General features: G+C 44.0%; 1 protein-coding gene across 2 annotated transcripts in view; it reads left to right on the top strand.

Annotated features, from left to right (window-relative positions):
- Positions 1-2,048: 2,048 nt before the first annotated feature.
- PLA2G7 (phospholipase A2 group VII) overlaps positions 2,049-26,660 on the top strand; it is a 34,732-nt gene continuing 10,120 nt past the window's right edge. Inside the window, exons 1-5 of one of the 2 annotated variants that reach the window (XM_068960895.1) lie at positions 2,049-2,185; positions 16,413-16,555; positions 22,236-22,357; positions 22,809-22,953; positions 24,881-24,974. In XM_068960895.1, the coding sequence (XP_068816996.1) occupies positions 16,447-16,555; positions 22,236-22,357; positions 22,809-22,953; positions 24,881-24,974 (470 nt within the window). In that variant the 5' untranslated portion in view covers positions 2,049-2,185; positions 16,413-16,446. The remainder of the gene's footprint in view (positions 2,186-16,412; positions 16,556-22,235; positions 22,358-22,808; positions 22,954-24,880; positions 24,975-26,660) is intronic. The other variant, XM_068960897.1, reaches the window with a different exon arrangement.

Below are 26,660 nucleotides of genomic sequence, written 5' to 3'. Positions count from 1 at the left end.
TCACACAGAGTTGGACACTACTGACTTAGCATGGCATGGCATGGCTAGGGGCTGGTGCACTGCAGGGGGTGAGGGTTCAATCCTGGGTTGGGGAACTAAGATCTTGCATGCCTCATAGCATGGCCAAAAAAAATTATTTTTTTAATTCTTTGAGCTCTTATATTAAAAACAAAAACAAAACCCTTATCAGACCCACCTTATAATCTGTATGTCTATGTTGACTTGCCATCCTTTTGGAATCTGAGGCTTATTTATTCATTTCACTGGACTAGGGTTGCCAGAAAAAGTATAGGAAGCCTAGTTAAATTTGAATTTCAAACAAATAACACATAACTTTGAGTATAAGTAGGTTTCAAATATTGCATGCAATCGACTTATACTAAAACCTTTTTGTGGTTTGTCTGAAATTCAAATTTAACGGGGTGTCCTGTGTTTCATTTACTGAATCTGGCACCCCTACGTTGGAAACCTTCTTAGGATGTTAGCCTGCTAAATGCTAGCCACTTTAACATCCTCAGAGAGTGTGATCTGATTACAATGAGAGAAGGCATAGAGCTGGCATTGAACAAAGAAATAAATTATTTCATACTAGCCTTCAAGACCTGCTTTCAAAGCCCACCACCTTTTTAGGTGGGATGATGAATCTTCTGATTTTGTCTTCTAAATCTTCACCCAGTCTTCAGGGCAAAGGGAGGAGGTCCTGAGAGACCTCTTGAGTAGGGTATCATGTTCCCTTTTAGATTAATATTCTGGGGCAGTTTGTATCATAGGAGTTTATTCCAGAAGTACAGGAAATTGTCACTAGGCTGAGATAGGTTAATTTAAATTTGCATCTATTGTTAGATTTAAGTGTCACAACTTCTTTAAAGATAATACTGTTAAATACCAGTGTGAATGCTTCTCCCATGCCAGGTTCTGTCCTAAGTATTTCATGTATATTTCCATTTCATTTTCACAAGGTGCCTCTGACTAATGTATTTTGATTAGCTCCACTTTACTGATGAGGAAACTGAGAAGCAAATAGGATAAATAACATGCTGAAATTCACGGCCACTAATAAGCATGAGAAAAGAACTATAATCCATGCCTTCTTATCCAGTGTGTGTGTACTACATCAATTCAGTCGTGTCCCACTCTTCCACACTATGGATGGTAGCCTGCCAGGCTCCTCTGTCCATGGGATTTTTCAGGTAAGAATACTGGAGTGGGTTGCCGTTTCTTTCTCCAGGGGATCTTCCTGATCCAGGGACCGAACCCATCTTATTCAGAGTCCTCCTAAAATAAAAAAGAAAATAAATTTCATCTACAGACCTGTCAACCTTGCCAAAAATAAAAAATACAAAGAATTAACTGCTCATGAATTTCAAATTATTTTTTCTCTGCGTCTCTCATTGAAGCTTTAAATGAATAGTATTAAGTTAGAAAGTGGATTGAGAAAGCATTGAAAGGAAGGGATTTCAGTTAAACCCCATGAACTGGGATGGCTCCTTTTAACACCGTTTCCCCCAGTAAAAGCTCTTACTGATTGCCCTTCACTGTATTTACACAGAGAAATGAAACTAACTCAGGGGCGGGTCTTCCAAGCCGAAGCATCTTCCACATAATTTCTGAGTTGGCGTCCAATACGGTAATACTGCCGAGCGGAAAGCGGGATACGCGGGCCATTGCGGATCGCAGATGGAAAGAGCAGCCAGGGATTCAGTGAAATAAACAAAACAAGGAGTTAATGAAACTTGGAAAGGTCTGATCAGAATAGAGGCTGAGAATAGGAAGTGGGGATGCAACACCTGCCCTCTACACGTGGGGGTAGGTCCCCGGGTGGGGGTAGCGGGTAGAGGGATAAATTAATCCGTGGGTCCAGCTTGCGGACTCCAAGCCCTGGGGGTGTGCGGCGTGCGCGGAGCTCGCCCGTCCCAGCGCCCGGATCTGTGGGAGGCCGGCGGCCACACAGCTCCTCCCCGTCCCTCCTCCCGCGGCGCCTGGGCAGGCCAGGGTCGGGGCCAGCAGACTGCCTGGAGCTGAACGTGCGTAAAGCCGGCGCGCAGCCCCCCGCCCCGGCGCCCCGCGGCCGCGGTGACGCGGTGCCTGCGGACGACAGAGCCAGCAGTGCTGGGAGCGAGCAGGCAGCAGGCGGGATCATAAAGCCTTGTCCCGGTGCCCGCGAGCAGTTCACCGCGGCGTCCGGGTGAGGAGGGACCCCCGGGCGGGCCGGAGCCCCGTGCGGCCGCGGGCTGGGGGTGGGGTGAGGGTGGGTGGCTGGGATGTTGGGGGATAGGAGGATGGGGTGAATGGGAAAATGGGGGTGCTGGGGAGGCTGGTGCGCTGGGAAGATAGGGAAGATAGGGATGGGACGATGTGGGTGCTGGAGGTTGGGGGACTGGGACTCAACCCGCACTCACCCCCAAGCTGGAGCTGGACCCGCGGTCCCCGCCGCCCTCCTAGCAGCGCTGGATCTTTGCGGGGAGGGTGATGGAATTTGAATTCAGTTCTCCCAGACACACACACACACACACACACACACACACACACACACACACTTTGCGGGGAGGGTGATGGAATTTGAATTCAGTTCTCCCAGACACACACACACACACACACACACACTTTGCGGGGAGGGTGATGGAATTTGAATTCAGTTCTCCCAGACACACACACACACACACACACACACTTTGCGGGGAGGGTGATGGAATTTGAATTCAGTTCTCCCAGACACACACACACACACACACACACACACACACACACACACACACACCCTCCCTCTGGGGGAGTGTTGCTCCTTCCGGAGCCCAGTGCTGAGAAGCTGCGTAAGACCAGAATCAGAAAAACAAAGCGGTCCCGCCTCGACTCCCTCACACACTAGGGACAACTCAAGAGTTCTAGGCTGCGATACCCTGAATAAGGGAGAGGCTTTTTTTTTTTTTAAGTCAACGGAACTAGAAAGCAGGGAATATATTCTCTTTCCCTTCACCCCCTGGAGCCTCTCGTAGACCTTTCTATCTCTGAAAACGACAAGGTCAGGCTTTCATTCAGACCTGTATTTCCCGGGAAGGTTGCGGAGGTGAGAGGAGGGAAGAGGGAGCGGAGCGTGGCTGCCCTTGAAGGACTTAGCTGATCATGTTCTAGACGGGTTTATGTTAACAGATCAGTCTTGCAAAAATTACCTTTGACCTCAGTAAGAATGCTGAGCCAGGAGGTTGGTCTCTTTGAGTAGGAGCTGGAACTGCTTCAAAGTGTTGATAGTTACGGAAGCCACAGTACGTGGTCTTGGGCTAACACCGAACTCGGGGATCTGGGCCTTAAGTATTGGCCCGGACCAAACGAAGGGGAAAGGGCAGGGGAGGGGAAAGGGGAAAGGGATGGCTTTCTGGCCACCAGAAGGCGCTGGTGAGCTGCCAGCATTCTCCGATTTCCTCGCGAAGGGCTTTCTGGTGGACCTGCTGAAGCTGGTGAGAGAGCCCCGTACTTGGCCTTTTCCCGCCGTCTCTGCTACTCGTCGCATATCGGCGCTGAATATCAGCCCCATCCTCGGCCATTTGTGCGAGAACTCCTGTCACGGCTGAGGTGACGATGCTTTTCGTGTAAATGGGCCTTCTTACTCCAGCCGTTGAGGGTGAAGGACTAGCAGAGCTGAGGGGGGCAGTGGTTACTTTGGTTCAGCCACTCCTTTTACGCGGGCTTCCCGGGTGGCTCAGTTGGTACAGAATCCGCCGGCAATGCGGGAGACCCGGGTTCAGTCCCTGGGTTGGGAAGATCCCCTGGAGAAGGGAAAGGCTATCCACTCCAGTATTCTGGCCTGGAGAATTCCATGGACTGTATAGTCCATGGGATCTCCAAGAGTTGACTGAGCGACTTTCACTTCACTCCGTTTACAGCTGAGAAATTATCGCTGAGGTGTGAAAGTTTGCCCAGCATCTGGAGGAGTTTCCAGCAGGCAGAACCCTGGGCAACTGGTTCCTCATTCCTCCTCCACTGTGTATCTGTACCTTTTAAACTTCAGTGGCGAGGAACACGTGTTCCATCACCCAGTTAGCTTTGTGATCCAATACAGTTTACCACCGTCTTTGAGGCTCTCCGTGTAGAGCATCAAGGAAAGAGCTAACTAGGTACCTGGGCAACTGGAGTGGGCCCTGAGAATGCCAGCTGGTGTTAGGAGTCTGTATTCCTTACCTTGACATCTTAGAAAATGGACATTTCCTGAAAACAAAGACCATCCTGAGGTTATTTAGGATCATTTGGAGGATCAGCCTGAAATTTTTTTCAAGACCCTTTTGATAACTGAGGCCAGGCTTCTTGAGACACTGAGAAATTTCCATAAACGTGATCACTGAAGACAAAGTAAGGAGTAAAGAGAAGCTGAAGGGAACATTTAGCTCTAAAATCATACTGTTCCAGAATTTCTAGATTTTTTTTTTTTTTGCTTTCACTAAGAAAGCAACTCTTTTTCTTATTTAGAAAGGCTAATCATATCCATTTGTCAGTATTTTCAGCAGTAAGGAAACTAGTTTAAAAACATAAAAATGTAAGTACAGTCAGCAGTAACTGCTATGAAACGGTTGTGAACATGCAGAAAATGTAGGCTTTCCTTTTACCAGAACTTCCAGAATTTTGAGAAAGCTTTGTAGTTTGAAGGGACAGGCCATGGATTCTTACTGCCTTTCTCTATGAAGCCAAGCACCTGTTCAGAGTCCTGTCCTTTGCTCCACGTTACAGGAATGACTCATAACACACTAATAGACACAGTCTAATAGTCTATATATATAAGCTTGTAATTAAAAAAAAAATAAACATAGCAGTTGAGGAGAAAGAAAAACTCTGCCATCTAAATAGGTATCAATTGAATTAAGTGGGGTAGTTGATTCCTAGTACAAACTTCATTCATTCCTTCATTGACCTCAAGAAATCTTTATTGAGCACCAACAACATGTCAGGCGCGGTGAGTATAGCAGTGCGGTCTCTTTTCTCATGGAGTTCACTTTCTAGAACCAAGGGATGAGCAAGGTCAGTTTGGACAGGACTAGATGTTTTAAAGCAAATGGGAAAAAAATGCTGTAACAGAGTACTGGTATGTGTGTGTGTGTATATATATGTGTGATGGGCTTCTGGATTGGGTTTTTAAAAGAGACTTTCCTGAGAGATGGCTTTAGGATGAGCCTCCAGGGATGGACAGGCAGTTCTGGTGGAGAGAACCACAGGCACACAGGGCTGGAAACTAGCTTGATTTGGTCCAGGCATAGCTGAGGGCAGTGAGTCTGCAGAAGGGAAGGAGGAGGGTGGCAGAGGCATGAGGCTGAATCCAGGTCGGGCAGAGACTTGGAGGCTGAGGTGAGCAGTTTGGACTTTGTTTCAAGTGCGGTGGGTAGCCTTGAGCGGAGGCAAGACTTGGTAGATTTACATTTTTCTCAAGGGTTCCTCTGGGAGTCTGTGGAGGATGGGTAATAGGAGGAGAAGAGGAGAGGTGATGAAACTATCTCCAGGTATATTTATTATGGAGATTTACCAGAGTGTGGGAGCAGTCTGTATTTTGGGGCAGTATGGGAAGTCACTTCATGTTTCTGTCTCAAATTTCCCATCTGCATAGTGAGATGACATTGCTCTGTGTGGTCCACTCATCTTGCAAAAGCAAATAAGCTAATGAATATGTTCTTTAAAGTAAAGCAGTCTTATTTGCAACGCAGAAATAGAGACACAGACATAGATAACAGCTGAATGGATACCAAGCAGGTAAGGGGGCGAGTGCGAGGAATTGGGAGATTGGAGTTGACAGTATACACTATTGATATAAAATAGATAGAATAAAATAGATATAAAATAGATACTGTATATAAAATAGATAACTAATGAGCACCTACTGTAGAGCACAGGGAACTCTACTCAATCCACTGTGGTGACCTGAATGGTAAGGAAGTCCAAAAGGGAGACAATATATGTATAAGTGGGTTTCCCTGGTGGCTCAGCAGGTAAAAAATCTGCCTGCAATGCAGGAGACACAGGAGGTGCGGATTGGATCCCTGGGTCAGGAAGATCACCTGAAGGAGAAAGTGGCAACCCACTCCAGTATTCTTCCCATGGACAGGAGCCTGGTGGGCTTTAGCCTGGTGGGTTACAGTCCAAAAGGTTGCAAATAGTTGGATGCGACTAAGCACAAGCACCTGTGTATAAGTATGGCTGATTCATTTTGCTGTACAGTAGGAGCTAAGGCAACATTGTAAAGCAGTTGTACCCCAATAAGAATTTAAAAATGAAGTAATGTAAGATTTTGTTACTATTCTAATATGCTAATATTATGCTACTTTGAATTCCTTGTGCTTCATTTGCCAAAATTTTATACCAGTTTCAATGTCTTTTTCTTTATTCTTTTCAATAAATATAATTTACTAAACATAAAAAAATATTTTGCTCTGCTCAGGGTGTTGAAAAACCTAAACCAAGAATTACTAATGAAACATACCATCATAGAAGGCAGGGAAATTAATGCTAACATGATAGCCAGTTTGCTTTTTAAACATATTCCATCAAAAATTTTAATGTGAGATAAAAGGTAGTTTATTAAACTGATATTCAACATAAACTAAAATTCAGAAATGAGCAATGATGGTCAAAAAGCACCAACATCCAGTTATAAAATATATAAGCCCTAGGTATCACATATAGCATGATGACTGTAGTTAAAAATACTGTATTGTATAGCCAGCTTACTTTTTTATTTAATTATTTTTTATTGGAGTATTGTTACTTTATTTATTTATTTTAGCCAGCTTACTTTTAAAACTTTAATGTGATCGGATAAAATTCAGAATAGAAGCTAGACATGGAAACTTTTTTTTTTAATTTAGCAGATTTATCTTTGTGCTGGATATGGCTGGGTACAAATATGTTTGCGTGCAAAGATCTGTTGCCAACTGAAAACCTTTACATGACAGCAGAATTTCTGGAGGGGGCTGGGAATCAGGGCTGAATAGGATTATTTCCCTTAGCGAAGCAGCCTCTCTCAGAGGAAACTCTTGAATTTTCCCTAGTTGATCACAGTTTCTGGGGGCCAGGCAAGAGTTTCAAAGTTGTTTACCAGCAGCCAGACAGTTGAGAAAATCTGTTTCTCTTCCCTGCCTCATTTTGACACGCAGCATACTAGAAAAAAGGTGTCTGTCAGAGGGAAATAGAAGCCTTTCCTCATTTACATCTTGTGCAATGCAGTTCTTAGTGACTTGGTGGTTCCCCAGTTAGCTTCCCCTTACCAGACCTTATTAATTATTGATTGGTCGGCTCATCTGAATATCAGCTTCAAGTGGCCAGACTGGTGATTCAAATTGCAGACAAGATGTGACTGTAATTCTAGAATCTGTACGCTTTCTCTCCTGCGTTATTTACTATCAGAGTTCCTTAGGGTTGAGGGTGGTTAGGGCATCTTTAAGGAAGATGTTACAGTTTCTCCCAGAGGCCACAGCATCTTCTGTTTAACTTATATAATGCTTTGAAATATTGGATTAGGTGCTCTTCTTTAAAAATCAATAGGTTTTACATACAAATATGATTTTCTGGCTTTAACTGAAAAAAAAAAAAAATGAAGATCTGGTAACTTGAAGAGGTCATTCCCACATTGACAGCAGCCAACTGGGATACACCTGGACCCTTTCAGATGACCCCATCTACCGCAGCCCCCACCACTAGTTTCTCTATTATACAGGGTCCGTTGAGCTCACTTAAGTTACCTAACTGGGAGCCCTAGGGTTAGGGCTATCTAGTCTGGCCTATCCAATTCACATTCACCCTTATCCAACGCAGGAATTCCTTCTCCAGCATGCTTGATGGTGTTCCGCAGATGTGTGCTTAAACTGCTCCTGTGATAGAGAGAATGTGGTACTTGTCGAAGAGCTCCAGCTAAGAGAGTTCTACAGTCTGGGTCCACGTAGGACTCATCCCTTTTCCATAGAACTGTAGCTGTCATGTGCCATCTGGGTTTCCCCAGCGTAAACATCCCTGTTTCCTTCAACAGCTCCTCATGTGACTTGTTGCCTTGTTCCCTCATCTGTCTGGTTATTGCTGGGTTATTGTCCCTTTAAGTAAACTTTCATTTGTCAAAGCCTTTAAAGCTCTACTAGGTCAGTGAGATGTGGTTTAACTAGCATGGAATGTACCAGAATGCTTCCAATATGGCTGCAAATGGCCCAGAGATCTTAGATAACTTAACCGTTTGTGATTTGAAAACCACAGAGGGCAGCAAACATCTGGATATTTGCAAAGTGGAGGCAAATGAGCTCCCGTGTTCTAAATATGAGTAGAATCACGAAATTGGTTTCACAATGGGGAACTGCTGCTGCTTTTTTTTTTTTTTGGCCATATCTGTTTTCTTAGGTTGTGAAATGATTGCACAATAATTGTATCAGCTGTGCCCAGGATAAGAGGCTTTAGACTTTTCTGCAGAAGTGACTTGCATACTATACATTTGTGATAATGTCCATATTAAGTTTTGATTCTATTAGCTAATATGGTAGAAATAAAACAAATTAGTAGAGCAGGTATTGTGTTTTCTCTTTCCTAGTTTCAATAATAATAAGTATAAAGTAGGAAATGTTTGCTGATGCTTTTAAATGGAATTGTATATCTTTACTAAAGGTGAAAACTCAGAGTCCAGCTACACCCAAGGACCCCTACCTTTTTCAGCATCCCGGTATGGGACCAGTTAGCTCTGGTAGAATCCTTTTTTTATAGCAAACTCTCTCTACATTGTAAGGAATACATCATAAATTACCTGATTATGTTAAAAGTTCTTCCTTGTATTGACCAGGCATCTACCTTCCGATAGCCTGTTTCAGAATGGAATAAATATTCTTTATTATTAAAGAATATGGTTTATTATTAAAGGATACGGTTTCACCCACATCCTTTTATACCAACGTCTCTCTATCTCAGCATTCTTTGCATTTTGAGCTATAAATGTCTGTGTTGTGGGTCTGTCCTGTATATTGTAAGATGTTTAGCATCATTCCTGGTCTCTGCCCTCCAGATGCCAGTAATAGTCACCTCTCAGTTTTGACAACCAAAAATGTCTCCAGACATGGCCAAATGTCCCCTGGGGAATAAAGTTGCCCTGGTTGAGAATTGCTGCTGTAGTCTGATGTTCAAGCTGCCTTTAGCCTATTTCAGAATGGAGTAAATATTTTTCTTCATCAAACAAGGATATAGTTGCTTAAAATGTCACTTATAGAAAAATAACTGAATATAATCCCATCTATGGTATTCTTTTACTGTTTGACATCTGTAGGGCTTCCATGTGTGTTGATTCTTCTAGAATTGGAATAAATGAAGGGGCATACCATTTTTAGGATTTTACTTCCCTGTGTATAATATTTGCGTGCTGTGCCTATCTCAGAAAAGTAGTGAAAAGATCAAAGGATATGGACAGTTGAAGTCTTGCCAGATTACCATCCAATAATCAGGATGCCTTTTATACCCCCATTAGAATCTCTGGTTTTGCTTTGGTAAATTTGGCACTGTTAAGGAATAAATAAGTCCTGTGTTCCCAGCTTTTTGTTTACTAGTTATTGCTGTCTGTCCAGTTACATCTTCCTCAAAGAAAAGATTATATTGGCTGGTGGTGGTGGTAGTGGATTTTCATACATTGTGATTGTGAAGACTGTGTGTCACTTTGGATTCCCTGTTGTAAATGTCCAAAGTCAATATTAGACTTTTCAGGATCCTAGTTGGTCAATGTAAATACATTTCTAGCTAAGCTGTATCCCACAGTTGAGAAAAAGGCACTTTTCTGCGAAAAGAGGACTGGGAGAAATGAAAGACTTCTTATGAATTATTCCTCTGTGTTCAGATACTAGAGCCTTATGGTCATCCTCCCAAAGGTCTTAATGACCATCAGAAGATAAAAGAAGCCAGTGTCCCAGCACCCCAGTGACTTAGAGCCAATTACAGTCGATCTTTGTTTGGAAAAGCAAGAAGCTCTGTTTTCCTTTTAGCAACATGGGAAGCTTTTGGTCATATTTACCTAAATTGTGTGACACCTCCACAGAAGATGGGTGGCTTCTTATAATAAAATCACATAAAAGAATAAAACAGCTTACTTTAAGAAATAAAGCTAGAGAAGTGAATCAGAAACCAGAGGAACATTGTTAAGGACCTCGCCCACCAAGTACATAGAAATATGAGAAATTTAAAAAGATGAAGGGTACTGGACCTTTAGTGGGAGCAGCTTCATTCCATTTGGGGGAAAATGGACAAGAACCCCTCCATGGGGTTTCATGTGCTTATGGTTGCTTAGTACTCAGTACGTGGTGCTCTGTAGATGTTTGAATGGGTGGATGGTTGAATGAGTGGTCTGGTGGATAGGCTGTTGTGGTTAAGTCAGCACCGTCAAAGGTGAACACACAGTCCTGTGGGCATTGTGGGAAGGGGTGGGGCTTCTGGGCAAGGGCATCATGGGATGATCCCCAACTAGATTAACTGGAGAATAAGATGAAGAGCAAATGCAGTGATGCATACATATCACATTTGGAATTCACTGATGAAGAATTCATGTATCTGTGTAAATCTAAACCAGCACATACACTGAATACTTAGATACACCTGCCTGCTTAGCAAGAGGGCTCAGAGTTACAGTTATTTGTCTTAAAGTAGATGGGTTCCCTGGTAGCTCAGACGGTAAAGAATCTGCCTGCAGTGCTGGAGAGCCGGGTTCAATTTCTGGGTCAGAAAGATCCCCTGGAGAAGGGAATAGCTACCCACTCCAGTATTCTTGCCTGTAGAATTCCATGGACAGAGGAGCCTGGTGGGCTACCGTCCACAGGGTCACAAAGAGTCAGACATGACTGAGCATGCACACGCACACACACACACACACACACACACACATGGTTTTCCACACTGTTTCTAAGTGTATGGTTTTGTCTCATCTCCTAGATAAGACAGACCCATGCCTGTGCCTGCTTGCCCATTATGTAGCCCAGAGTTCTCAACTGGGGGCAGTTCCTCCCTGCTGCAGAAGTCACTTAGCAATGTTTGGAGACATTTTTGTTTGTCACAAGGGAGGGGGCGCTACCACTGGCATCTGGTGAGTAGAGGTCAGGGATGCTGCTAAACACCCTACGATACACAGAACAGACCCCATTCCCAGGAATTACCTGGTCCCAAGTGTCAATGATGGGCTTCCCAGTACCTCAGCGATAAAGAATCTGCCTGCAATTCAGGAAACGTGAGTTCGACCCCTGGGTCGGGGAAGATCCCCTGGGGGAGGGCGTGGCAACCCACTCCAGTATTCTTGCCTGGAGAATCCCATGTACTGAAGAGCCTGGCCGGCTACAGTCGATAGAGTTGCAAAGAGCTGGACATAACTGAAGCGACTGAGCACGCATGCACACACAAGTGTCAGCAATGCAGAGGGTGAGAAACCTGATGCTGCCGGAGCCTGCAGCACTCATGCTGTGTTGACAGCTGGGCAGGACACAGTTACCGGCTTTTGGATCACTGGGGTCTTTCTTAGAAGATAATCTCGAAAATCTAATCTACTTTGCTTCCAGTGGAGCTAATCTTGTTTCTGGGGAAGAAGGGAAAAGGGCACTCTGCCGGCTTGATGGTTGGGTTCTTTGCTGGCATTTTCTCACCTCATCAACTCTACAAGATAAGGTTGTTTCTTTCATTTCAATGATTAGGTGATTTGGGTTCCAGATACCCAATAACTGGCCTGGAGTTGATCCTTCTGATTGCAAACTCAGGCCCTTCCCATTGTCCGTCCAGCTCTTCCCTGGTGGCTCAGACCGTAAAGTGTCTGTCTACAATGCGGGAGACCCGATTCAATCCCTGAGTTGGGAAGATCCCCTGGAGAAGGAAATGGCAATCCACTCCAGGACTATTGCCTGGAAAAATCCCATGGACAGAGGAGCCTGGTAGGCTATAGTCCATGGGGTCGGACACAACTGTGTGACTTCGCTTTCACTTTCCCATTGCCCAGGGGAACTTCCTGTCCAGATCTCCACAGGATCCACATTCTTCACTCCCCACCTACAGGGCAGGGCTCACTGCTGCTGCAGATCTGATGACTGGGTGATCAGGGAATGAGAGCTTCTGCTCTTAAAGTGGCCGCTAATTTACTGTGTTGTTCCTGCAAGTTGCTTCCCCTTTCTGGGCCTCAGTTTCTTTGTTTATAAAACAACAGAATTGGACTAATTAGTGTCTCCTAACCATCTGAACCAGAGTAGATTACCTCCATCATCATCTAGATCACAAAACTGGGCACACTTTTTTAAATTTTCAGACGATTTACATTTTTGTCTGTTCAGTGAGGCATGTGGGATGGGATCTTAGTTCCCTGACCAGGGATTGTAGCAACTGCGTCCCCTGCAGGGGAAGCCCGGAGTCTTAATCACCGAACCACTGGGGAAGTCCAAAACTGGACACCCCCCCCCTTTTTTTTTTGGCTCTTTGTTGCAATGCGTGGTCTCCCTCGTTGTGGCGTGCAGGCTTAGTTGCTCCACAACATGTGGGATCTTAGTCCCATGACCAGGGATCGAATCTGAGTCCCCTGCAATGGAAGATGGATTCTTAACCACTGGACCACCAGGGAAGTCCCTATTTTTTTTCTTTAACAGGGCACTCTTTGAAGCATGTTTCTCTTTTGTTTGTCATCCTACACTTCATCCCCACTCCGTACCCACGCAGGAACACACACACTCTTTTCCACACACTGGGACTCCCTTAAAAGCCTAGTACAGTGACTGGCTCGTGGGTCCTAACTTGAAATTTTGAAAAACCTACTCCAGTTTTCGAAACTGAAACCAAAGCATACCTTTCTCCTAAAATTAGTGCTCTAAAGCAAAGTCTTCAATCTAACATTATCCCTAAACTGGACCTAAAATATCTAAGGAAGTGGAAGTATTAGTTGCTCAGTCATGTCTGAATCTTTGCGACCCCATGGACTGTAGCCCTCCAGGCTCCTCTGTCCATGAAATTCTCCAGGCAAGAATACTGGAGTGGGTTGCCACTCCTTCTCCAGGCGAGCTTCCCGACCCAGAGATTGAACCCGGATTCTTTACTGTCTGAGCCACCGGGGAAGCCCAGCGTATCTAAGAGGGTAGCTTATTTCTGGCAGGAAGCCATCGATTTAGATTTAGTTGCTCAAGGAAAGAGCTAGGGTTTTGTTTCCTTTCTTTTTTCTTTCCTACTCAAGTGATGCTTGTTCATTATTGACAGATTAGAAAAGCATATGTGAAAAAGGAAAACTAAAATCACCTGTAATCTTGCCCCTTAAATGTAACCATTGAGAATATTCTGGCTTTATATTTATCTAGACTTTTATTTTTTCTATTTATGTATAAACTTGCATATTTAAGTAAAAGTAGAGCCTATATAGTGATTTTTTCTTTCTCACATGCCTCAGAGGGTGGGACTTGATAGTGAAGTCACTGAAACCTACCAGTCAGTGCGAGAGTAAGCCAATCTCTCCAAGCCTCAGTGGATTTTTTTTTTTAAACTTTATTGACATATAGCTCATTGACAATTTTGTATTAATTCCTGTTATACAGCAAAGTGATTCAATTATATATTCTTTTTCATATTCTTTTCCCTTATGGTTTATCACAGGCTATTGAATATAGTTCCCTGGGCTATACAGTAGGATCTTGTTGTTTATTCATCCTATATATGGAAGTTTGCAGCTGCTAAGCCCAGACTCCTAATCCTTCCCTCTCCCACCCTGCTTGGCAACCACACATCTATTCTGTATGTTTGTGAGCCTGTTTCTGTTTCATAGATAAGTTCATTTGGGTCATATTTTGGATTCCACATATAAGTGATAGCGTATCATATTTATCTTTCTCTTTGTGATTTACTTTGCTTAGTATGATCATCTCGAGGTCCATCCATGTTGCTGCAAATGCAAGCCTCCGTGTTTTATCTGTAAAACGGAGGTAACAATACCCGCCTAACTCTACTCCTTATTGTGAGGACTAGACGATACGTAAATTACACAGCTATCTAGTGTTGGCCTACAGTAGATGCTAAGTAAAAGATAATTAGTTATGCCTCATATCACCTTCTTTTTCTTTCTTAACCAAACCAATATTCAAGATTTGGATTCAGAAGGCCTGAGCTGCAATCAAAACATTTCTTTAAGAGTTTCTGCCTAATATTAAAGCCAATCAAAACCAAAATTAAGAAGGGGAGATGCAAGAAAACCAACCCCAAGTCTCTTCTCAGACACCTAGGACACTTTAATCAGGAGTGTTTGTTCACTCTTCAAGAATCTAATCCTCCTCAAGTCCCCTTCCTGTTCCAAGTAGCTCTGATTCAGCTTTTTATACAATGTAAAACTGATGCAAAATAAATATAAAAATCTTCTTTATTACTTAGTTGGCCTTGGCCACAGCATCAGTAATTCAGTTTCAGAAGGACTTCTCATCCAGAATTGCCTATTTCACTGTTAAACCTCCTGAGAGAGGACTGACTTCTACTTCCTTACAGTTAGAGAAAAAAATGTTTTACAAGAGAATAGTTGTCCCATTTTTATTTTAAATTCTAAGAAGCAGTAGCATTCCTAGAACAGAAATGGTTCTAACTGAATGGTTTGCGATGTAACTTCTGTGTTTAAGGAAGGAGATGGCTAATAATAATACCTAAGGGTGGGGAGGGGGTGAAACCTCAGAGCAAATAACACAGAAGTTACATCGCAAACCATACTTGATTCAGACCCAGGCAGTTGGGATGCAGGCACTAAAGTCCAAGAGGCCAGGCCCCGCCCACTTTGTGTGCAGTATTGGGAACCTAGTGCGTCGGTGAATGGGTTTCTCAGTTCTCTGATGGCCCAAACCAAAAGGAAGACAGTATGTTTCATCATCCTTCAGGAAGCATTTAGGAGTGCTTACTATAGCCTGGGACCTTCGTTAAGAACCAATAATAGAAAGACAAATGGGACCAGTCCCTGCTTTGGAGGAGCTCACATTGTTACTGGGGTAAATGGAGGTAACAATACCCACCTAAGTCTACTCCTTATTGTGAGGACTAGACGTTACGTAAATTACCCAGCTATTTAGTGTTGGCCTATAGTAGATGCTAAGTAAAAGATAATTAATTTTGCCTCATATCCCCTTTGCCCAGCACATTCAGGCCATGCCTCCCTCGAGGTACCATCTGCCCGCATTGCAGTAGAGGGCGGAGAGTACCCCGAGGGAGGCATGGCCTGAATGTGCTGGGCAAAGACGATCCTGCCTTCTGTGCTGCCAGTGGCTCTGCCTCCTGGCTGCGCCCAGATGGCTGAGCTCTGCTCGCTGAGCTGGGAGGTGTCTTCTCCTTTTTCACCCTGGAGGAACCAGGTCAGAGATCACCTCCTTTCCTGGCCCAGGGAAACTTTGGTGATGGTTGGTAATGGCTTTGTGTAGCCAACTGGGAAGATCTCATTGAGAAGCTAACATGGAAGCCAAAACCTATAGTTATTTGGGTATCAGAGCAAAGAGCCTTCCTGGAAGAGGGACACGGGTTCAGATCCCAAGGAGGAGTAGGGGTGCCTAGATGCCTGGAATGTTTGCTGGATGGCAAAGGAGGTGTATGGCTGCAGCGGGTATGTGGGTGAGTGTGCAGGAGGGGCTGGAGGAGGGGGTCAGATCTGGAGTCTGTCGGGTACACGCTGTAGAGCCCTTAATGTTACTTTAAGGCCTGTGGCTTGTGCTCTGTGTGATATGAAGTCATCTGGGGGCTTTGGGCCAGAGGAATGGCATTGTCACTCCAGCTGCTATATTGGGAATTGACCATAGGCTTTGGGGGAAACCAGTTAGAGGTTACTGCAAAATTCAAGAAGGAGATAGATGGTGGTGGCTTGGACCATTTCCATCACCCCAAAAAGCTGAGGGGGAAAATGTGCAAGGGGACAGATGAGGCACAGATCCAAGATAGTTTTTTGCTGATAAGATGTTAGCAAAGAGTCTCACTGTAATGTAATTTATTATTACCATGTTCCACTGACATTAACGGTTCCACTGACCTCAGCTTCTGCAATATGATGTTTTTACAAATATAGGGAAACATTAGCCAAAACATTGAGGATTTACTATGTGCTTGACAAGCCCATGTGTATGGTTATGATATGTGATTGTTATAATTATTACAGTTGGATGCTCTTCTTCATAACCTGACTAGACCGCTACAAATTAGGAAACTAGTGGCCAACAACCTAATATTCCAGCCTAAAAATGTTATTTCTGGGCTCTGCAATCCAGCATGACCAAGACCTCTAACACCCTAGTACCTCCCCAAAACCTATCATAGAAAATGCATGTGCCATTTTTTTCCAAACGTCTTCTCCCTTCATAACCCATGGAATCATGTTACTAGTCCCTTAATCTCAGTGATTGGTCAGCCTGTTTAAGTCCTATTTATTGCATGTCTGTTTTTCCATGTCATTCTTTGCCTTAAAGAAGGTTAAGCTGAAACGGCAGCTCAGCTTCGGAGATGTTACCATCCAAATTGCATGTGCTTTTCTGCCTCTGCACCTGCCTTGCATTGGTTTATCCTTTTGACTGGCAAGACCTGAATCCAGTTGCCTATATTGAATCCCCAGGTAAGAGGTATATTTGTTCAAGGGCTTGAACTATCCACCTGTTGCCAAATTCGAAGTGGCCGCAGAGAAGTTATGTGTGGGATTGTCTAAGAAGATGCTGATGGAGATCCTTAATTCTCCTGAGGGAATGGAGGGGCCTCAGTCTTTCTTCTTCCTACTGAACTGAGAGAAAGAAGTGCCTTCTTCTTCAACATCAGGACTGCAAGACAGGGACTTCCCTGGTAGTCCAGTGGTTAAGACTCTGCACTTCTAGTGAGGGGATATGGGTTCGATCCCTGGTTGGGGAAGTAAGATCCCCCATGCGGCATGGCCAAAAGAAAAAGACTGCAAGACTGCTCAGAGGACGCCTTTTCAGACAAGCTGGAAGCTCAGTTTGCAATCACTGGGGAGAAGGTCCACGCTGCCTTTTTTCTACATGACTGCCATGCCCTCTGGGTACAGTAACACATCTCCCCTGGAGTGCGCTCCAAGGAAACCCCAAAACTGCCCCCACGATGGTGAAGAAGAGGCAGGTGTCTTGATCAACAGGTGTAGTCCTGGTTGATGGTGGGGAGTCCTGGTTGATGGTGTTAGAAGATGGTGATTTAGAGTTTGGATGCAGAGGGAGACAACCTTTTCTATCTAATGACAGATAAAAGCAGGGACCAGCAGGCACTTGGAGTTCCAGATGAGAATGGATGTGCATCCCTGCTCTTTCTTACCTTTTGTGGGGAGGGAAGGAGAGGAGGTGACAGAGGATGAGATGGTGGGATGGCATCACCGCCTCAATGGACATGAGTTTGAGCAAACTCTGGGAGATAGTGAAGGACAGGGAAGCCTGGCATACTGCAGTCCTTGGGGTCACAAAGAGTTGGACACGACTGAGCGACTAAGCAACAGTGGCAAAAGAAAGGAGGCGGAGGCTTGGCCAAGCCCAAGAGTGGTGGCCAGAATGGGACAGCCATCTCCAGACAGGGACATCTATGACCCCTAAAAGGACCTTGATTGCAAAGTGATTCCTTCTGGAGTCTTGAGAATTCTTGCTAATTCCAGAGAGTTGGGCTCAGGAATTTTCTTGTCTGCTCGGGTAAGCGGTGTTGGTGGCCTCTGAAAGGTACCATACTCTCTGTACCCACTGACCCGTGCACCTAGGGAGACATGGCTTCTCTGGGTCTAGCTGTGCAGTGTTGACGGGTGACTCCTGACTGTGACATTCACCAAAGATCTTTCATAACACAGTGCCTTACAAATCTGGCCCTACTTCATAGCTGGGGAAATGAACACAACAGCGGAAGAGAGACTAGGTCTTCTATGTTTGCATAGAAATGGCCTCTTATCTCACAGGTCCATTCATGCAACAATACTTTCCAGAAAGGTGAGGCATGAGTCATACCTCTTTGGTGACTAACACAGAGGACTCATAATCGAGTTCAAGAGGCCTGCAGCCTGATTATATTCATTCTCTCATTACCTTACCTGTAGGTTGGAGACAGGTGGCATCTTACACGATGAGCAGATTCTTTTACATCATGTGCTTTATACTGGTACAGGGTGGGAATTTCAAAACATGTTCCCTATTCCCCCATGTTTGAAAAAAACTTGAAAGCTGTTATTGAGCCAGCAGAAACTTGATTCATCTGTCATCCCAGCCCATTCATTCTAAACACTCAAAAAAGAATGCATGAATATGTTTTAAATTATTAGAAATAGTTTATTCAATAAAAGATGAAAGTAATATATGATTATTTGTATCGTTCGTACTAAATGAATACATAGAAAATATGGTCATATAGCTAAAAGGTTTATCAGCATGGCTAGAGATGTCCCATTTGTTAATGGAGGACATAAAACCATAAAGAGATGGTCATTTTCCTCACATTTGTACAATCCATCTCCAACCCCAGAAACAGACATTGGGACTATTTGATAAATGAACATCACCAAAAATGTATACTAAGATTAATAGCATACCATAGATTCTAATGCTCCTATTAAAATGAAGTTGAAGAAAAATAGGAAGTGACATCTAAAAGTTCTGAACCATAAAACAGTATCATCTGGAGAGTGGCCACGCAACCTGGCAAGTCCCCTACCTGTCTCCCTTTTTTCATGAGGTGTGCTGATTCATGGCTAGAGAATGGGAAATCCAGAATCCTATCCATTAGCTATGGGCTGCTGAACCTTTTCTCTTTTTTAAAACTTTACTGAAATATAGTTGACTTACATGTTGTATTTAATTTCTCCTATACAGCAAAGTGAATCAGTTATACACACACACACACACACACGTGGCCCTCCAGCCACAGGGCCCTGGAGACCTATACTCAAACCCCAGGTCAAAGATTTCTGAGACCTTCTCAGGGGTCAGGCATCCTGGAACTGGCAGCCTTGCAGTGTCACCTTGACCTGGGCTCCTGAATGCTGGATGAGGCTTTTTGGTAGAGCAGGTTTTAGAGGACCAGGTTACTCTGAGGTGAGTGGAAAGGTTCCCAGAGCCTGGGTGGAACTGACATCTCATAAGAGGAACCTTGTGCAACATGGAATCTCCCCATGGCTCTAGAACTGAACACTCAATTCCAGAGGTAGTACCTCCCAGGCAGCTGTGGGTTCTCTGGAGCTCCTCACCAAACTGTGGTTTGAGTCCCTGTAGCCACACCATGGTTCCTGTGGGTGGGGGCTACAGGAGAACCCAGGCTGCTCATCACAGGCCTGCCCTTCTGTCCTCCGGACTTGAAGTCTTGCTATTACATCATGAAGGACCACTGAGCCGACAGTCTTAAATGGGAGAGAAAAAGCTTTTTGTAATTCTAAACAGACCCTAAAATGTTAGCCTTATAGGGAAAGCTTTTTAAAGAATTGTTTCAGAGGAAATGCCTTGGATTTTGTAACTATACAGAGAAAAATGGTATGATCTAGTGTGCGTGCCTGCTAAGTTGCTTCAGTCTTAGCGTCTGACTCTTTGTGACCCCATGGATTGTAGCCCGCCAGGCTCCTTTGTCCATGGGCTTCTCGTCTGCCTCCTTCAGGGGGTCTTCCTGACCCAGGGATTGAACCCGCATCTCTTATGTCTTCCGCACTGGCAAGCAGATTCTTTACCACTAGCAGCCCCGGGGAAGCCCATGATCTGGTGTAGATCTGCTAAAACTCCTCTTCGGGCTTGAGTTTGGGTAACCAGAGTTCGCTAACTAGGGTAGGGACAAATAACCTCAGTTGTCTGCCTGTTATAGGTGGTGGTCATAACACACCTGTAAGTCAAGTCAGGACATGAGTTTGAGTGAGTTCTGGGAGTTGGTGATAGACAGGGAAGCCTGGTGCGCTGCAGTCCATGGGGTTGCAAAGAGTTAGACACGACTGAGTGACTGAACTGAACTGGTCAAGTCAGGCTACCTTGATTTATATGATCACTTGATCCTTACAGCTGTCCTGATGGCTGGCCAAGTGACTGTATCCCCACTTTACAAATGAGGATCAGAGAAGGGGGTAAAGTGCCAAGGACAGAGCAGCATAGCTTGTAAGATGTGCAAATGGAACCCAAGATAGCATCACTTGGCTCCAGCACCAGGGTCCATTCATCTCAACCACTGCCTTCCTTGGAGCTATCTCCTACAATTCGAACATGAATTGCTGACTGTGTGTCAGGCCAGGTGGTCTGGTACCTTAGCCCAGTGCTTCTGACAAAAGGCACAACTTTTCAGATTCAGTAGGATTGAGATGAGGCCTAAGAGCCTCATTCCCAATCTTCCATTTGATGCCAGTGATGCTGGTCTATGGACCAACTTGAAGTTGCAAGGCCTTATGAGTTGAAAGGCTCATCACTGGCAGGTGTTTCACACACCAGTGTGGAGGACGTAAATGACCTTCTTCTCATAACTCAACACCTTTCTGAGAGATGCCCTATGAAGTCAGATGCCATACATAACATAGTTCGCCGTGTCTATGTGGCAGAGGCAGAATGTGATAGAAAGCATGAAAGACTGTCCAGCAAAGGAATCACCTCTCACAGTTTAGAAGAAGAAATGGAGCAGGTTAGTTGAATCTAGAAAAGTGAGTCAGATGCATTGATATGTGGTCTCATCATGCTGAAATTAAATGTGGACTTGATTGTGGGTTAGAAAGAACAGGTGAGACTTCAAGATGTGTTGAAGGGTTTTGGCGCCAGAGAGAGAAATTATTTCCAGAATGGGTGGATAAAAGAATATATGCCATAAAGCACTTAACAGAGACAGAAGAGACCCAGTGACAGTGTAAAGTCATTTACCCAGTGACCGGTCATTTTCACAAATATTTATTGAACTCCGATCATTGCGGCAGACATTGTGTTAAAGATCCGAGGATACAAAGATATGGATGCAGCTCTTAGGAGATACTCTTAGGAGACAGAGTAGTAAAACATAATTTTAGTCTAATGTGATAGGAAGGAAGATGAAAATATATACAGGGAATTTATTTAATACTGAGGGTGAAATGATTAAGTCTGGGGAATCAGAGAAGGTTTCAGAGAAGACCTGACATCCAATCAAGATGTTAAAGGTTGAATAGGAGTTTGCCAGGGGGGTTTCAAATGCAGGGAACAGCATTTACTAAGGCGCAGATGCAAGCAACAGCCCACTGTGTTGCTCAGGAGCACATAGAAGGGAGGTAACTCACAGGGAAAAAGAATAAGAGAGGGAAGCAATGGACCTTCAGATTACCGAGGGTTTTTCTCACAGTGCCCAGAACCTGGGGTTTAACTTGTACACCTATGAATCTCTCTGAGTTTCAATCCCCCAGTAGAGAAAAGAAGCCACCCCACATTGGAAGGCATCAGAGATTTAAATATAACCTACAAACTGCCTTCCAGAAAGATTCCAAAACATGCTCTCTTCAAGGGAAAACAACTGGTGGAAGGAAGGCATTGAAGGATTTGAAGACTTGCCTGGTGAGATTCATACTTTAAATCCTTCCAGAAACTGTGTGAAGGACACTGTTGAAGGGGTCAGGATCCAAGGTGAACAGGATGTTCAGGAGAGATGGTGACTGTCGGGTCAAAAGCACTGAAGGTGTAAGTGAGACAGGTGAGCTAGCAGGGCAGAGGCATACTGGAGAGAGAATGCTAAGCTAAAAACAAATGTTAGAAATTGGAACTTGGTTGGATGTAGATGGCAGGGGAGAAATAGTTAGGAGAGCAGCATGATTCCTAGGTTTCTGACCTGGGATCCCCAAGCTATGGAATTCTGGAGTGGCAGGCTGTGTGGTTGGAGGGCGAAGCTGGGGATTTGGGAGAGAGTCATGTAATTTCACTCTGGACCATGGGCTTCGCTGTTCCTGTGGGAAGGTTGTCAGATGCAGATATCCAGTGGGAAGATGTGAGCCCAAATCTGAAATATCAGGGGTAAAGTTCATATTTAGGGAAAACAGATTTAGGAAGTGGTCTTTAATATGCTCTGGATAGGAGTAGCAGGTAAGAGCAAAGATACAGGATTAGGAGGTGAGGCTGATCTTAAGCATCTTAGGAGAAGAGGGATGTCGACTGCCGTCTTTTTCCTCACCCAGTTCTTCACATACAGAGGGTCTTCAATAACTATTTGTGTATTTTACTAGTTAGTGAAGAAATGAAGGCCAAAAACTATGGGTGGTCACTTGATTCCCTCCAAGTTTCTTGGCATAATCAAGTCTGGGGAGTCATGGATGACAAACGAAATAATATTGACCTGTTTTCCAGCATGGGTCAGTAAGATACAAGCTCTGATGGCTGCTGCAAACATTGGTCAATCTAAAATCCCCAGAGGAAATGGATCTTATTCCGTCGGTTGTACAGACCTGATGTTTGATTACACTACTAAGGTAATGTTTTAATACCATCTATCCTTATATTCTAATATTGAGTGTGGCTATGGTCCATAAGAAGGTTTTGAAAACTGACCCTGCTCTCACCTGGGAATGACTCATTTTGTTATTGGTATGATTTCATGGCAAGTCTTTGGCTGGTGAAGCCATTCCTCAGGTCACTGCTGTCTTCAGATTAACTTATCTATAAACTCAGTTTTCCCCCCTTTTCTAATGTCTGAAACCAGGCTGCTCATACTTTCTTTTCATTCAAAAAGCATATTTTTCTCTTTCTATTCCTTTTGACTATATTCAATCACCCTGGCAACTTATCAAAAAAAGGCTCTCTGGACCTCTTCACCCACAATAGAGGTATTTGGGTCCCCACTAATTAAATATGCAAAACAGCTGTTGGAATAGGTTTGAGAAGCAACTTGACTAAAAGCACATTCACTTCCTTCCTCTACAGGGCACCTTCTTGCGTTTGTATTATCCATCTCAAGATGATGATCACTCCGACACCCTCTGGATCCCAAACAAAGAATATTTTTGGGGTCTTAGTAAATTTATTGGAACACACTGGCTTATGGGCAAAATTATGAGCTTATTCTTTGGTAAGATTTCTGTTGATCCTGCTTTGTAAGCTCTAGACTACACGGAAAGCTTGAAAACAGCAAGAGTTTCAGGCAGTTAAAGATCAAAATAGATTGTCTCCAGTCTAAACATCTCTTAAGATGACCAAGTATTTCTTAAAAGACCAGGTAACTATCAGAGAATCAAGGGCTCTAGTTTTGTCTGTTTTGAATATGACAGGGTGGGTGGAGGGAGTGAAGGTATCAGACTTTCAGACAGGCTCCAACATCTTCCTATGGGTGGTCAGATTTTTCCTTCTTCCATTCTCTGTGGGGGCAATAATGCAATGAGAACAGCAATTGGGCTGATGTGACCACTCCTTTCTCTACTATGTGCTGAAGTGTGTTTTATAGTTGGGCAAAGAGACAAAGAAGGCAGAAGCCACCATACCTCTCTATATCCTAAACCAAGGAGTGAAAGCTAATTTCTTATTTATCATAAATGAGGAAACTCCACTCTCATTCCCATAACCACCCCCAAGGGGCCAGCCTCTCTCACCAAGACAATCCGATGTGGATTCATCAGTATGTCTACAATTCATTAATATTGGCTTTTGTCCTTCTTTATCTGTCTCACCCTCTTGACCTGGTGTTAACTACATCTTCAGATTTCCCCCTCAAAACTACCTACACCTTTTGGCATTCGTTTTAAACGTCTCCTTGGAGTTTTCTTAATAGCCCACTTTACATGAGAAATGATGGACATAATTACACGTCTTTATGATGCTGAATAGTTTATAGGTCACTGCTATAGCAGTTATTACATTCGGTTTCTGTGGGCACATCTCCATTGTGTTGATGAGAAAGTGGAACACAAATAGTTGATGATAATGATGAGAATGATGAGAATGATGATAATGATGAGAATGATGACCATAATAAGTGAGAAGTGGAGGAAAAGACCACAGCCTCCATTCTGAGCCCTTTACTATGTGACTGGATAGGTGTGCTTTACATATTGTTGTGGTTTAGTCGCTAAGTCGTGTCTGACTCTTTGCGACCCCATGGACTGCAGCACGCCAGGCTTCCCTGTCCTCCACTGTGCCCTGGAGTTTGCCCATGTTCATGTCAGTTGAGTCAGTGATGCTATCTACGTATGAAACTGAAGTCGCTCAGTCGTTTCTGACTCCTTGCGATCCTGTGGACTGTAGCCTATCAGGCTCTTCCATCCATGGGATTTTCCAGGCAAGAGTGCTGGAGTGGATTGCCATTTCCTTCTCCTGGGGATCTTCCTGACCCAGGAATCGAACCCAGGTGTCCTGCATTGCAGGCAGGGAAGGCCATCTACGTATATTCCCACTTAAATATGATTCTCACCAGCCCCCCATGAGAGAGCTCTATTTTCCTTCATTTTACTGAAGAAGACTCTGAGGCTCTGCGAGTTCTCTTGACCTGCACAAGGTCAGCAGCTCCTCGGTGGCAGAACTTCATCCAAAGCCACATCTGAGAGTGAAGTCTAAGGTCTCTCCATCTTTCTCTTGACCTTGATCAAATTAGAGTGGGAGGAGTTTCCCATTTGAAGATTCTGAATCTCAGTATAATGCTCCTGAGGTTTACTGGTTGTTTGGTTTCAGAACATTCCCTTTGAAATTTTGCCAAGATCTGGGATTGATGATAAGGAGCAGCCTTCCTGAACACACCTCTCAGTAGGAAATGTCTCACCTCAAGTTCAGAGCTGACAATGAGAACTGATAATTCATGATCCTATGGTCTTAAGAAAAAAACAAGTGGTTCATGCCCATGCTTGGTAGTTTCTAGTAGGAGACTTTTTTTACATGAATTTACTATTGATGCATAAAAGAATAAATTCCATGGGTCAGGTTTTTATACTCAGGAGATGTAAGTTAAATTAACCAGCGATATTCAAGTCAGAAAAAGACACTCATTATCACCTCCCACTGCTCTCTAGGTCCAATGACAACTCCTGCAGCCTGGAATGCACCTCTGAGGACTGGGGAAAAATACCCACTAATTATTTTTTCTCATGGTCTTGGAGCATTCAGGTAAAGTGTCAAGAGGCTGAACAATTTTAGCCTCCAGGGATCAATGATTGAATGCATTCCCCCTCAAAAAAAAAAAAAAAAGAGAGAGACAGCAGATTTTGGAGTGTCAGGCTGGTCCTTGTCCTGGGAGGACTTAGAGTTCCTTCAGAATTAGCTGTGATCTGCTAATCAGTCCTTAGCCCTGTCTTTTCCTGCCTCCAGCCCATGGAGACCAGCCTCACAACAAAGGAGAGAGGCGGTTGTAATTTGGGTGGTTGTCTTTCTACATAACAGTATTTACACTCTCAAAATCATTCACTGTATTAGTTCAGGTTCTCCAAGAAATAGACACCATGAGTAGATTAGCTGTGAAAGGCATGTACTGGGAAATGCCCATGAAGGATAGAAGGGAAGGAGCAGAGAAGATGGGGAGAGATTTCAGCCTGTGATGCAGGCTGGACAGTTAAGAAGGAGATGGGAAACAGAAAGACTGGGTATGAAGGGTATGAATGTGGTACAGTTCTAAGAAAAAAACTGGGCCAGGCTGATGGAGGGAGAGCTTGACCAAGATTTGCTCATCAGAGTTCTGCATCTCATAAGAAGGGACCTATGGTAAACACATGCCATGCCCTGTCACTGGAACCAACCTACAGGAAGCCTTGCTTTACTTGGACCCACTGGGGCAGGAGCTGGGTGGGCTCTAGTCAAGTATGGTCTCTGGATCATGACAGGTAGCATGTTTTCATGGCTACCACCCCATCTACTTTTTTTCGACATTTTCTCAACTCCCTTCCCGTCTTCTGCCTCAGGTTTATAAGAATTTTAGAAAAGAAAAAGTGGCTTTTAGCTGGTTAAAAAAAATCAGGTAGCATCTGCAATGAGAAATTTTCACTGGTTTAATTGTAGCCCAACTAGTTATTTGATTCCTATGAGACCAACGATCGGCATCTCAGACTTCAAGGACCACATTCAGCCTGCTCCTGCATCTGTGTATAAGCTTTCATCAAAACACCAGCCACACACATTTACTTTCCCCATTGTCTCTTCTAGTCTTGTGCTACAGTGGCAGAACTGAGTCTGAGACAAATAACGTAAGGCCCGCAGAGCTGGAGGCAATTACTCTCTGGCTTTTTGCAGAACAGGTTTTGCTGACCCCTGTACCAGATAATTTTCTCTTCCTGACTTGGCCTTCCATCGTCAGGAGAAGAAAGCATGCTACTCACCTACCTCCTTTTTTTTCTTTATGGCCATTTACTCTGGGATACATAATAGGCAGGAGTTCCCTTTTAATCCAGTGGTTAAGACTTTGCCTTTGAATCCTGGGGGTGCAAGTTCAATCCCTGGTCAGGGAGTTAGGATGCCACATGCCTCGTGACCCAAACAAAACAAAACAAAAAACAGAGGCAATATTATAATGAATTTAAAAAAGACTTTAAAAATGGTTCATGTCAAAAATAAAAAAAAGAATACATGATCGAAGAAGATTGTGCAGAACCAAGATGTGGAAGGATTCTAAATGTAGTTGCTTATTAGCACATGACTCTTGACCCATCTCACCCTGTCTAGCCATTTACCTAACAGCTGACTTGTGTTTGGTATTTCCACTGTTTTAGACATGGTTATAAGCACTGAACATGTGTTAACTTACTAAATCTTTATAATAATCCCACCAGTTCCCAGATGTTATAACATCGCCCTTCTGCGGGT

Source organism: Capricornis sumatraensis, chromosome 22 (genome assembly GCF_032405125.1).
Source record: "Capricornis sumatraensis isolate serow.1 chromosome 22, serow.2, whole genome shotgun sequence".
NCBI classification, from domain to species: domain Eukaryota; kingdom Metazoa; phylum Chordata; class Mammalia; order Artiodactyla; family Bovidae; genus Capricornis; species Capricornis sumatraensis.
The sequence above is the reverse complement of the archived record's forward strand: the minus strand, read 5'-3'. Positions and strand labels throughout refer to the sequence as shown.